The sequence below is a fragment of the Symsagittifera roscoffensis genome, chromosome 4 (assembly GCF_963678635.1).
Source record: "Symsagittifera roscoffensis chromosome 4, txSymRosc1.1, whole genome shotgun sequence".
Lineage (NCBI taxonomy): Eukaryota > Metazoa > Xenacoelomorpha > Acoela > Convolutidae > Symsagittifera > Symsagittifera roscoffensis.
Window position 1 is genome coordinate 9,609,829 of NC_087065.1, and position 12,370 is coordinate 9,622,198.

Sequence of the window (12,370 nt, forward strand, 5' to 3'; positions counted from 1 at the left end):
AACGGAAAAAAACAACAAAAAGAAGACGAAACAAATCAACTATCACGATCCATCAACAAACAACTGTTGAAACATGACATCACGCTTGAATCGTTGGATCCCTTTTGTCGAACTGTTTTTTCAAACCGGATTCATGCTGAAAAATTGATTGTCGTCACTTCAGATTTTCTCTTGATATCATCACTGCGTGGATGCTTGTTTTTTTTCTGACATTCGACTCAAGATAAGTCGCGAGGAGGTTTTATGGATTTCGGTTTTCAGGATAGATGAATTTTTGTTTGGTTGCAGGCAAGGTACAATTTTTGTGGGTATTGTATTGTGGGTGGTACTAATAAACTGGTACGGTTTTTGTAGTTGACAACTTTGCGGAGCGTTACTAGTTGTCGGTTCATTTTCGCCAAGGCTGTCGATTTTTTTCTTTGGAAAAGATCTCTTAATCGGGTAGGGGTTTGCGATTAGCCCCAATTTGGTTAAGAAAGCTCGGTTGTCAAAATAGCTTTACTAAGCTCTCATTGCTGGTTGAATGCTTAGTAATTTTATCCTAAATTATAAGTCTCACCTTAGATCGTCAAATTGTCTTGACAAAAAGTAGAGTAGAAAAAATAGTTAGAAAAGGTATGAATTAATTAGTTGGTTAGATACAGAGCACTGGGTTATTAGATTATATAAATGAATCGAACAGCTTAAAGAAATATACCTATGAGGGGAGGTTGAACTAATCTTATTTTGTTCATCAATATTTTATCTTCTTACTAAGGTCGGTGGCTGATTAGTATGTATGGTTGCCCTTGATGTTTGTCCAAGTCAGCACTTCTGGTTGGGTCGTCTGAATCGTCTTGCCGTAGTCCTTTGGGTACTTGTAGTCCAGACTTCCTCGGGTGTGCGAATCTTGAGTATCTCGATTTATAATTTTTCAAACTTAAAATGAGAATTTATTCTCTTTTTATAAGTGAAAAGGGCTAGATTAATTTTAGTGTTAGGGCAGAAAAGAAAAATTATTTATTTTTAAAAGATCTGACTGAAGAGAAATGACTTGCTGCTGACTGAGCAAAATGAAACACTGAAGATTTCAGGCCAGTCCTTTTGCTCATAAGCATAAACCGGCGGCTGATTCAATCTTTAATTATTCAGGTTTCACCTGCTCCTTTGTTCTCCCTTTTTAATAAGGGAATTTTCAACTAGTTTTTATTTGATTTTTTCAAATCAAATATCTTCAACTTATTAGTCCCCTTTGATAAAAACCGCATCCTTCAGTTTGTCTTATTAAAAATTCATATTACTCTCTCTGATGCATCATATTGCAGGTGCACCTCTGCTTAATCAAAGCAAGGAGAATTTCAGTGCAGCCGGCAAGACTGCTAAATATTTATCCATTTTATTTCAAGTTAAGTTAAAAGGGACGTATTAATAATCGCCGCCCTTTTAAAATATTGAGCATGAAAAAATGTGAAAAATTGGACAAGTATTTAAAAAGGAGTGGATTTTCAAAACAAGATTTTATAGTCCTAATAAGAGTAAATAAGTCAATATCTGATTTAGTGAAAAGAGGCTTTAATTTAAATGGCACGCTCCAATTTAGAATTGGGTCGTTAAATAAACAATTAAGACAATGGTCTTTTGTGTGTGTGTAGTATTTCGCAATACTACAACTCACCCCTTTTTTTTAGAAAATTAAGCTGTTCGATTCTTACAGTTACCATGGTGAAAATTTAAACACTTTAATGGTTAAATACTATAGTTATAAAATTTAAAGAGAACATCAAGCGAAAAAGTTATAAAGATAAGTTAGGTTTTATCTAGAGCTTCCTTCCGGCTTCTAGCTCCACGTTGTATGACCTGAGGATCGCTATCTTCCTCTGTGAAGCCTCAAGTTTTTGTTGCAACTTCACGATTTTCTTCTTTTTAATTTTGTTTTTGATTCGTAGTCTGCTCATTCCGTCCGTAAGTTGTTGAATGTCGTCCTGTTCTTCCTGTCTGTTTTTTATATGGTTCGGAAAAGCAGTTATTCCCTCGAACGGGATGGTGACTTGCGTGCCTCCTGCCTTGAGGATGTAGCCGTTTTCCTCCCTCTTCTTTAATTTCCAGAGGTTGTTTTCGTTCTTTATAACCACTTCTGGCTGGGTTATGAAATCGATAGGCATCTTCGCCTTTTCCATTTTCGTTGAGTTGGCGACTTCAATGAACGATGGCAGTTTCCATCTGTTACAATTTTCCTTTATTGAGTACTTTAAACTCGTTATATATTTTGGATTTTCCGTATCCAATTTGGTTTCTCTGCAATTCTGCAGCTCCAATCTTTGGGTTAAACTGGGAAAGTTGCGAGGGTTCTTATTTAACCCGTCGTCTATTGACAAAGATTGAACTGCTAGAGGTTTCCGTTGTTTCTTCCTGAGGGGCAGCTTTCTTTTGAACTCCTCTGGTGTGGGTCTGCGTTTCTGCAATTCCAGTTTAAAATTGGGTCGTATTCCATTTTGCTAAACATCAATGTAAAATAAGTAAATATTCAAAATCCCGAATTACATTCGGATATTAAGGCTAATTATCAAATGTTTGAACGATGAAGGACAAAGTGTAAAATTGTATATACATATAAAAGGTGGAAAATATAATCTTGTGGTTTCACACAAACCCACCACGGAAAACAAATGAAGAAAGACGATCATGGTGTTTATTAACCACAGGAATAAAGCACTTTACAAGACTGAGTTAAGCTCAGATTTTAATTTTATGTAGTTAAAGCAAAAATGGAAATTTGGGCATTAATTAACCCCTAATCTTAAATGTATGTCCACCTGGTTGTCATAACCAGCAATTTTTGTTACATTTTTTGATAGAAAAGAGAAAAGATTTGAATTAGAATCAAATCAAAATGAAATATCGTAGAAAAGGAAAATTAAACAGACAATTTGCAAACTGTATAATATTCAAAAAAATAAGTTTCTTAGTTTCTCTTTGGTTTTAATCCTCTGCATCAATCCATGTTCACATATTTAGTACAGAAAGTCATCCTGAACTTTATGATGCAAAAACTTAACGTAAACAATCTTAAGGATGATGCAGTCCAATTTTCAAAATGTTGCTTCTGAAATTTTGTTGTTAAGGGTTTAAATGCCTGCATGTTGTGGATTTTGAACTACCGAATTGATATTTTGGCCAAATTGTGAGGAGTGAATCATAAGAGTCTCAAAGGCTGCATACAGCCACCAACAAGCATTTGCGTTGTTGAAAGATTATGGTACCATAATTTTAAAAAGGCTACATGAAGCCACCAACAAATGCTGGCATAAATCTGCGGCGGGTCGGGTCGAAAAACGTTGTTCGCCCATTTTATGATAAAAATTTTTGATGAAAATTTTACTCAATGTGTTGAGAAAAAAGAAGGTGATGTTTCCCTTTTTGATGAATTTCTTCTAGTTTGCATTTTGTAACTTGAAAACTACAAAGATAATAATTAATGTCATCGGTCCCTACTTGGGCCCTAAGAGGAATCCGATGGTGCAAATTAACTTCGCAGAATGAGTTTGTTACAATTTTACATTGGCTAGTTCTTTCATCAAAGGTTTTACTCTATTAATTCTCGTTATTGTACGTAGGGTAATTTGAACTTCCCTTAAGTGTAATACTGAATTTTCAGTTAATAAAACCGCCTGAAAATGAAATTATTATAGACTCGTAAAACTGTAATATTTGAAACTCCTGGCCTTTTGCAACTTTTTTTGCAAATATGTTGAAGTCGAAAATTTTTTTTGTCTGAGCCATTGGGTTCCGATTCCTCTATCTTTATTTGATTTTGGAGATGGTCCAAAATTGTTAGCGTACTTGACTGTTTTCGATCTCGGTTAAGAATTAAATCCGTGTTCATGCATTTTGGCATATCCTTTTGGGTGTCATACAGAACCGCTATTCATTGTAGTACATTTGTAGGATAATACTCGTAATCTTATTTTTTAGTAAGATTAAATTAGATTTACTGCTCAGTATACAAAACGTTAGGTAAATTTCACAAACTTACATTGTTATAAAATCTTTAATGAAAACTTCACATTCAAAAACATTTTAAAGCAGGAAGAAATGGGTTTATTTTATTTCTATGTTTTCAAACGTTTGGCCTATTACACCTTTGTTTATATCTACTTTTGATTCTCTGGAATTTTTTAGTACGATAGGCATTGACTTAATTTCATTCCTACAATAAGTGCTTTTTGCATTGATGCCTTTTTGTTCTAAGGACTTATCAATTCTAAACGATGTTCCTAATTTGAAAACTATGCCTGCTGGAGAAACTGAAATTACGCGGGATGATTTTGGTGCAATAGTTGTATTTTTATCGAGAAGTACATTTTGATAAAAACTTAGATATGGATAACTTTTGCTTCTTATAATACTGATAGGAACTGTTAAATCTGGGTACTTTTTTAATTCTAAGTTTAAATTTGGAAAGTTTATTGATTTAATGTTGTGAGAAATGAAATCCATTCCTAATATATTTAGATCGCATCCATTCTCAGCTAAAATCCATGCTTTGATTTTTACCGGATTATCAGTGTTTGTACCAAAAGTTGAGTCAAAATTGGTATAACCTATAAGTTTAAGCTTTTCTCCATTAACAGCAACTGTGTTTGATCTAGATTTATTCAGCTGTAGAGGTTGTATTTTACAATATTGTTCATAACTGTCAAAATTAATAAGTGAACATGTTGCTCCAGTGTCTAGTAGAAATTGGGTTTCCAGACCGTTATTTTTATTTTTGTCTCCGACGGGATGTTGATATAAGTTAATATACAATTGTATTTTTGGTTCAGACGGAGACTGATCTAGTTTAAATTAACAAGTTCACACTCATTATCGGTATAGTCTCCTGGAATGTCATCATCACTAAAGTTGTGGATCTGGTAAGGTGAATAATAATCGTTATTTTCGTTGAAGTGTTTCTTACTGTTCGACCTGTCACGCGATTGAGAACTTTCATTGAAGTTTGACAAGTGCCTGAACTCTTGCTGAGAGTTTATGTCATTGAAATTGTTGTCTACTCTTGACCTACTCTTGCTATAGTTATGGTGACTTCTGTTTGAATTCTCTCTTAATTGAAGCGAGTTATAATTTTGCCCCTGTTGATCGTTATATTTAAAGCAATGGCTTATCGTGTGGCCTGACATGCAACACCAGTTGCAAAACATTGGGTTGTTTTGTTTGTTTCTATGCTCATGTGCATTATAGGCTGCGTTTATTTTATGATCCTTCATTAGTCCTGTTAACTCTTTAAGTTGATTCTTTATTCCCTCTATTTCCAATTTATTTTCTATGCTACTGGATGCTGTTCCGATAAATTCACTACTTATTGCAAAACTTAAGTCTTTTGTAGCAATATGATCTTTTAATTGTTGCCAAGTTGCGGGTGGATTCTCAATTAGGAATTGATGAGCCTTTTGTTTCAAGCCTGGCGGGCTTAAGCCGCGTACAAAGAATTCCATTTTCTTTGCTGTTCTTTGATCATCATTAAAAGTTGGATTAGGCCATCCGCGGTCTACTGCGGTGCTTAATCTATGTATGTAATTTTTAATGAATTCATCAAGTTGTCTTTTTATGTTTTCTGCTTCGATTCGTCTCCTATACTTATCTTTATCATCAGTGAATCTATCTATGAATTGATCTCTTATATCATTCCAAGGTAAGTTTGCTGCTAATCCCTGATACCATTGAGCGGCTGGACCTCTTAATATTGAACCAAATAAGGCTCTTTGTCTGTTATCATATGCGTCTTGTTCGTCACCTGCGTCTCCTGGTCTAGTGCCTAGGGAAAATGCTATCTTTTTCTCTACTATATCAAGAAAATCTCTTGCATCTTCATTCGGATCTAAGCCGGTAAACTTTTCGAGAGCTAAATCTGGGTATGCTACTACGTTTGCCATCTTTGTTTAATTCGCTCAATGTTTTGTTAACAATATATAAAGGGTTTTGGATGTGTTGTGTACTGATCAATTGTTCGGACTGAAATAATTGTATTTAAGTTACAATGAAGTTTGCTGGTTTCAATGAATACGAGTTTTTGTTAGATAGATCAATAGTGCTATGGGGCTGTTTAAGCTTTTTTAAGATAAAAGTTATCTCTGGGGTATTGCTGCTGGAAAGAATGGTTAATTCGTGAATATTTTTGTGTGGGTGTTTGGACAAAATTGTGATTTGATCTTTTTGGATAATGGTGATATACCAAATAATTTTTGTGGATTTATTTTTTAAATTTAGCTTTAAATTAAATGGTGTTGTATTTACTTAATAAAAGTTGGTCATAGCATTTTACATCCTTTTAGGGACATAAATAATTATCTAGGGAATGATAAACAATATAAAAAATATTTAAATTTTTCTTATGAACTTGTTATGATTTTTAATTTTTGTTTAGGAAAATTTTGTGTTTTTAATAAAAAATGATTAAAATGCAAGTAGTTTTGTGCTTTGGTATATTATGATATCAAAAAGCAATCGGGAGTGAAGCAATTACTCGCTCTTCCGGTATACAAATTATGTTATTTGGTATTTTTATTGGCTGAAGAATTGTGTCAATTTCTGGAGTATATCGTCGAAAGAAGACGTATAATTCGTGTTTATCGTCGTTAGGGTGTTTTGCTAGTATACTAATATGATCTTTTTCTGTGTTAGTGATATACCATATGATGTTAGAGACTTTATTTCCTAATTTGAGTTTTAAACTTATTGTACTGACGTCAATTTTAAAATGTGTTGACATTAATTTTTACGATGTTTGTTTTCTTTTTCTTGAGCTAAGTTGTACTATTTGATTAGTATGTTTTAGAGTAATGAAAACCTCTTAGGAATTATTGAATATTAACAAAGGTTATTAATAATAAGATAAGGAAATTTAAAAAATTTCTTTGGAAAAAAAAATTTTTTAAAATTTTTTCTAAGTTTTTCAAGTTTTTTATTCGCTGAAACCTTAACTGAAACCTGAAACTTTGTTCAAGTGAAGTTTTATTGATGCTATGGTATGGTTAACAATATAACTATATGCCTTTAATGGTTATTACTGGTTCAAAACTTTATTTTTTTTGTTAAAAATTTATAGAAAATTTTTTGACTGAAACGATAATCTGAAACCTGAAACTATGGTAGCTGAAGTTGAGTTTTTTTTAATCTTAAAATTTTCTATACGCTTTATTATATCTGGTTTTCGCTTTATCTTGCAAAAAAATTCGAGAAAACCGAATCTTTTGATATCTTAAACTTAGTTTTTGAAAACTCAAACCTAAAACTCTTAAACTCTCTCAAACTCGGTGCATGAAAATAAAAAGTTGGTTTTTGATAGCTGGTTTAGTGTAAATTAGAATTTTTGTAACAGGTTTGTAACTTCAAAATCAAAAATTTGTTTGCGGAAACCTAAGTTTTTGGGGCTGAAACTATGATTTCTAGAACTGAAACTATGGTTTGACCACTTGGTTTTAGAGTTTTGAGATTGAAAATTTAGGTTGGTCTCTCTGATATATTTCTATTCCAGCAATAAAATTGCCAAAAAGATGAAAATTTCAGCCTAAAACGACGATTTTAGTTTTCTGAAACCAGAGGTTTGAGGGCTCAAACTAACACCTTCTAGAAGTTTTTTGAGTTCAAAAATTTGTTAGTGCATTAAGGATTCCTATTATCTTTCAATATTTCACAAAAATTTCACTCGGGAAGCAAAATTTTTGGGTCTGAAACCAAAAACACCAATTCTGAAACGTACGTTTCAGCCTTAGGAACCAAAATTTAAAATTGGTTTGGTGGGTTTTAACACCGTTAGTTTTCTTTAGAAAGTCAAAATTCGGCGTTCGGAGCTCAATTTTGAGACCAAAAACTCAATTTTTGTGTTCTGAAACCTGAAACTAACAAAAACGTACCATTTAAGACCAGGTTTTTGACTTATGGTATCCAAATTTGGGTTTGACTAGTTCAACTTTTGCTGTTTTACCCGAATCCGTTTACAGAAACTTGAAATTTTGACCGGAAACTATACTTATTTTAACTGAAACGTTTGGACCTATAACTGAAACCTAGACTGAAACCAAAAATTTTTGCTGGTAAAAATCAATTTTTTAGTGCTTATGCTATCATATGAAACCTATTTTATCAATATAAAGTGGATGTGTCAGTGTTTTAAACTTAGTTTTTGTTGTAAAACCTGATATTTTTGTGCTGAAACTAAAACTTGGTGTTTGGTGTTATGTGGTTAACGTTTAAGATTGGTTTTAGTGCGTAATCTTATTGTTTATTAGGTGTATATTTAAACTGTGTTAAAAAAAACTAATGATTTATTAAAAAACACTCAAATCCGTTCCTTCCTTTTTGGTTTTTGTTATTTTCTTCCTTAGTTTCAGTAATTGGTAGCTTTACTGATGGATGATTTAGGTTTAAGTTACGTTAAGGTGGTTAGAATTAAAATGAGTTTAAGAAAATTTGAGGATAAGCCTCGAGAATTGATGAAGGATTAGGATAAATAGCAACAACCGTGGATGGTTTGAGATAATGTGATGAAGAATTCAATTTATCATACAATTTAGGGTACTCTTAGATCGCACATAGGACCACTTAACCCCCTCGAAAAAATAAATGAAGATATTTAATAAGTTTTTGAGCACTTTAGTTTAATACAGAATTTCGTTAATTTTAGTGATGATAACTTTAAACTGAAGTTTCGGCAAAACTTTAGTGGATTACTGGACAAAACGGGTATATCTTACTAGCGGACTTAGGCAGAGAACGATTCTTTCAGAAATTTTATATATTATTATAATAATAGATAATAGTTAAGTTCATGAGCTAATGTCAGTTAGAAAGCCGTCTAATAGACCTCGAGATGGAGGGATATCGTGGGCGACTGCTAGCGCAGGGGATGCTTTCGCAACAACCCTACTAGGAATATCTGTCAAGTAGAAGACAATGAAATGGTGTTTCTATCGAAAGATACCCATTGTCTCTGGCTTTTTGAGGTTGGAAACTAATCTGACAAATACTCACAGATCCTAATAAAAATATATTTTTTTGAATTTTAAAAGCTGTTTCGAGTTTGTTGGAAAAAGAATTTCTTAAGGAGTAGTTCTCTGCTGCGGTCGCACCAGTTTTACTAAGCTCTCATTGCTGGTTGAATGCTTAGTAATTTTATCCTAAATTATAAGTCTCACCTTAGATCGTCAAATTGTCTTGACAAAAAGTAGAGTAGAAAAAATAGTTAGAAAAGGTATGAATTAATTAGTTGGTTAGATACAGAGCACTGGGTTATTAGATTATATAAATGAATCGAACAGCTTAAAGAAATATACCTATGAGGGGAGGTTGAACTAATCTTATTTTGTTCATCAATATTTTATCTTCTTACTAAGGTCGGTGGCTGATTAGTATGTATGGTTGCCCTTGATGTTTGTCCAAGTCAGCACTTCTGGTTGGGTCGTCTGAATCGTCTTGCCGTAGTCCTTTGGGTACTTGTAGTCCAGACTTCCTCGGGTGTGCGAATCTTGAGTATCTCGATTTATAATTTTTCAAACTTAAAATGAGAATTTATTCTCTTTTTATAAGTGAAAAGGGCTAGATTAATTTTAGTGTTAGGGCAGAAAAGAAAAATTATTTATTTTTAAAAGATCTGACTGAAGAGAAATGACTTGCTGCTGACTGAGCAAAATGAAACACTGAAGATTTCAGGCCAGTCCTTTTGCTCATAAGCATAAACCGGCGGCTGATTCAATCTTTAATTATTCAGGTTTCACCTGCTCTTTTGTTCTCCCTTTTTAATAAGGGAATTTTCAACTAGTTTTTATTTGATTTTTTCAAATCAAATATCTTCAACTTATTAGTCCCCTTTGATAAAAACCGCATCCTTCAGTTTGTCTTATTAAAAATTCATATTACTCTCTCTGATGCATCATATTGCAGGTGCACCTCTGCTTAATCAAAGCAAGGAGAATTTCAGTGCAGCCGGCAAGACTGCTAAATATTTATCCATTTTATTTCAAGTTAAGTTAAAAGGGACGTATTAATAATCGCCGCCCTTTTAAAATATTGAGCATGAAAAAATGTGAAAAATTGGACAAGTATTTAAAAAGGAGTGGATTTTCAAAACAAGATTTTATAGTCCTAATAAGAGTAAATAAGTCAATATCTGATTTAGTGAAAAGAGGCTTTAATTTAAATGGCACGCTCCAATTTAGAATTGGGTCGTTAAATAAACAATTAAGACAATGGTCTTTTGTGTGTGTGTAGTATTTCGCAATACTACATAGCGTTTCAGAAATCTTTCAATTTTCAGTTGAAGATTTAAGTGTGATTTTAAGGAAATCTAACTTTTGTTGTTGCTGCTCAGTTAGAAAGCGATAAGTTGAAAATGTTTTAAAAGTGCTTAAAGTATTATATAGGAAGGATTTACATGGAATTTATGCGGGAGCTTGAGCTTGCTATCATCTCCTAATTGATCATCAAACTATGATATTTCATTTGGTTGTAAATGTAGTAACTTTTGCAATGAATGGAAACTAATTTGCAAACAATTTATTATTATATTATTACTATTTGATATATCATAGCCTGTCAGTATCATTGTACATCATGAACTGTATCATGAACTGTATCATGAACTGTATCATAAATTGTGCTTGATTGCAGCCGCCCGGCCACCTCCTTCCTCTGGTTCATGTCCCCCTGGGCCACCTTCAAACACATCATCTGGAAACACTACAAGTGGCACATGATCATCACATTGATAACTATCTTCGTCGTCCTCTTCCTAGCCCTCTTCATTTATACACTACCTGTAAGAGAAATAGGAAAACAGAAGCAACTTTTGGCAAATTTTTTTGATAATTTGTGTATAAGGGAAAAAAGATTTTGAAAAAAGAAGATTTTGAAAAAATTTGAAAAAAAAGATCTTTTTTATTACATCCTTTTTTCAATTAAGAATAACATGTTTTTTTTGGTGCGTGCTGCTCCAAAGCAGATGCTAGTTTTTGGAAAATCTCACTTTTTGGTGAAAAAAAATTCTGTTTTATATCTATAATTCAATTTTGGATGCTTTGAGCATAAAACTAAAATGACGAAATTTGATTTCAGGGAAACATGCTGAATGCCATCATGAATGCCATCATCTGATTGGCCAGTTCTCATCACATTCGCTCTCTCTTGCCCAATCAGAATCAAATATGCCAAACAGCACCTCTGACTCATCAAATAAGCCCTATTGGGCTGAAATCAACCTGTATCATTTAATTGGTAAAATATGGAATTCGCAATTGATAATCATTACATCATCTTCATCGGAATTGCTGAAATGTATTAACTGACAAATGCACAACTAATTTTTTTTGCAAAACTTGAAGCTTATTGGGGAGAAAAAACTGGGCCTTGGATGGAGTTTTTCAGTTTTTGGGCGGTTTCAGATACATCGGTTTTCTGAAAGCTCGTTGGAGATTAACGGTGGTATGATAACAGAGCTCTCATTCAGTCGCGATTCGAATTCAGAAGAAATATTTGAAAATTCTTCGGAAAATCAATGCTCTTATGACACTGGCACATCAAATGTTCACTTGTATTTTTAAAAGTTGACAGTATTTCAAAAAACATGATTTTCTATGCTATGTGCAAATTTCGCCCAATTGAATCAGTTTTGTACCGTTTAGAGTTTTGTTTGTCCTGTTTTAGCAAGCCTTCATGAACTGGCTGTTCAGCTGATCAACAGACCCCTTAGACGAACATTTTGGATTTATGAAGTGCTCATTTTACTATAACTAAAGCTGTATATTATCTAAGAAATACAAATACTGAAAATTTCTATTTCCAGCCCAACTTTTCCACATACGTTCTATGAAAATATTCTTGTAATTCAATAAAACAAATTTTAAATAATGCAGTTTTTATGAATCTGAAATGATATTCTTAGGATTCGAAAGATTGGCGACAAAGAGTGTAGTAAAAAATAAGCTGTAGAGAATTCGCTTTAAACTTACATTGGCCCTTGTTCGTGGGCCAGCATTATCCCATAGCGCTTTATATAAGGAAAATTGATATACTGAACCTAATTAATCAAGCGTTCATAATACATAATGATTACCAAATAGAAATGAATCAAACACTTTTTGAAAATTTATAAAAAATTATCTCAGTTTCCGGAACAAGCCAATTAAAATTTTCAATTTTAGACCATTTGAAGATAACTTAAAAATAGTGAAAAATCACGCATTAAAGCACCATAGTATTTTCTTCGCATTCGTTGGAAGAGAAACTTACGGATATTTTTTTGACGATTTTTTTCTTTTCTGCAGAGCTCTATCAAGCCTAAAATTTTAGAAATTCGAGCAAAACATTCATACGTTTTAGGTAGTAATTATTGTCTTCAGTT

General features: G+C 32.9%; 1 protein-coding gene across 10 annotated transcripts in view; it reads left to right on the forward strand.

Annotated features, from left to right (window-relative positions):
- LOC134844429 (dysferlin-like) overlaps nucleotides 1-11,877 on the forward strand; it is a 64,903-nt gene extending 53,026 nt beyond the window's left edge. For 9 of the 10 annotated variants that reach the window (XM_063861099.1, XM_063861107.1, XM_063861108.1 and 6 more), the window contains 3 exons: nucleotides 10,642-10,789; nucleotides 11,086-11,244; nucleotides 11,674-11,877. In XM_063861099.1, the coding sequence (XP_063717169.1) occupies nucleotides 10,642-10,789; nucleotides 11,086-11,124 (187 nt within the window). In that variant the 3' untranslated portion in view covers nucleotides 11,125-11,244; nucleotides 11,674-11,877. The remainder of the gene's footprint in view (nucleotides 1-10,641; nucleotides 10,790-11,085; nucleotides 11,245-11,673) is intronic. The other variant, XM_063861102.1, reaches the window with a different exon arrangement.
- Nucleotides 11,878-12,370: the final 493 nt, after the last annotated feature.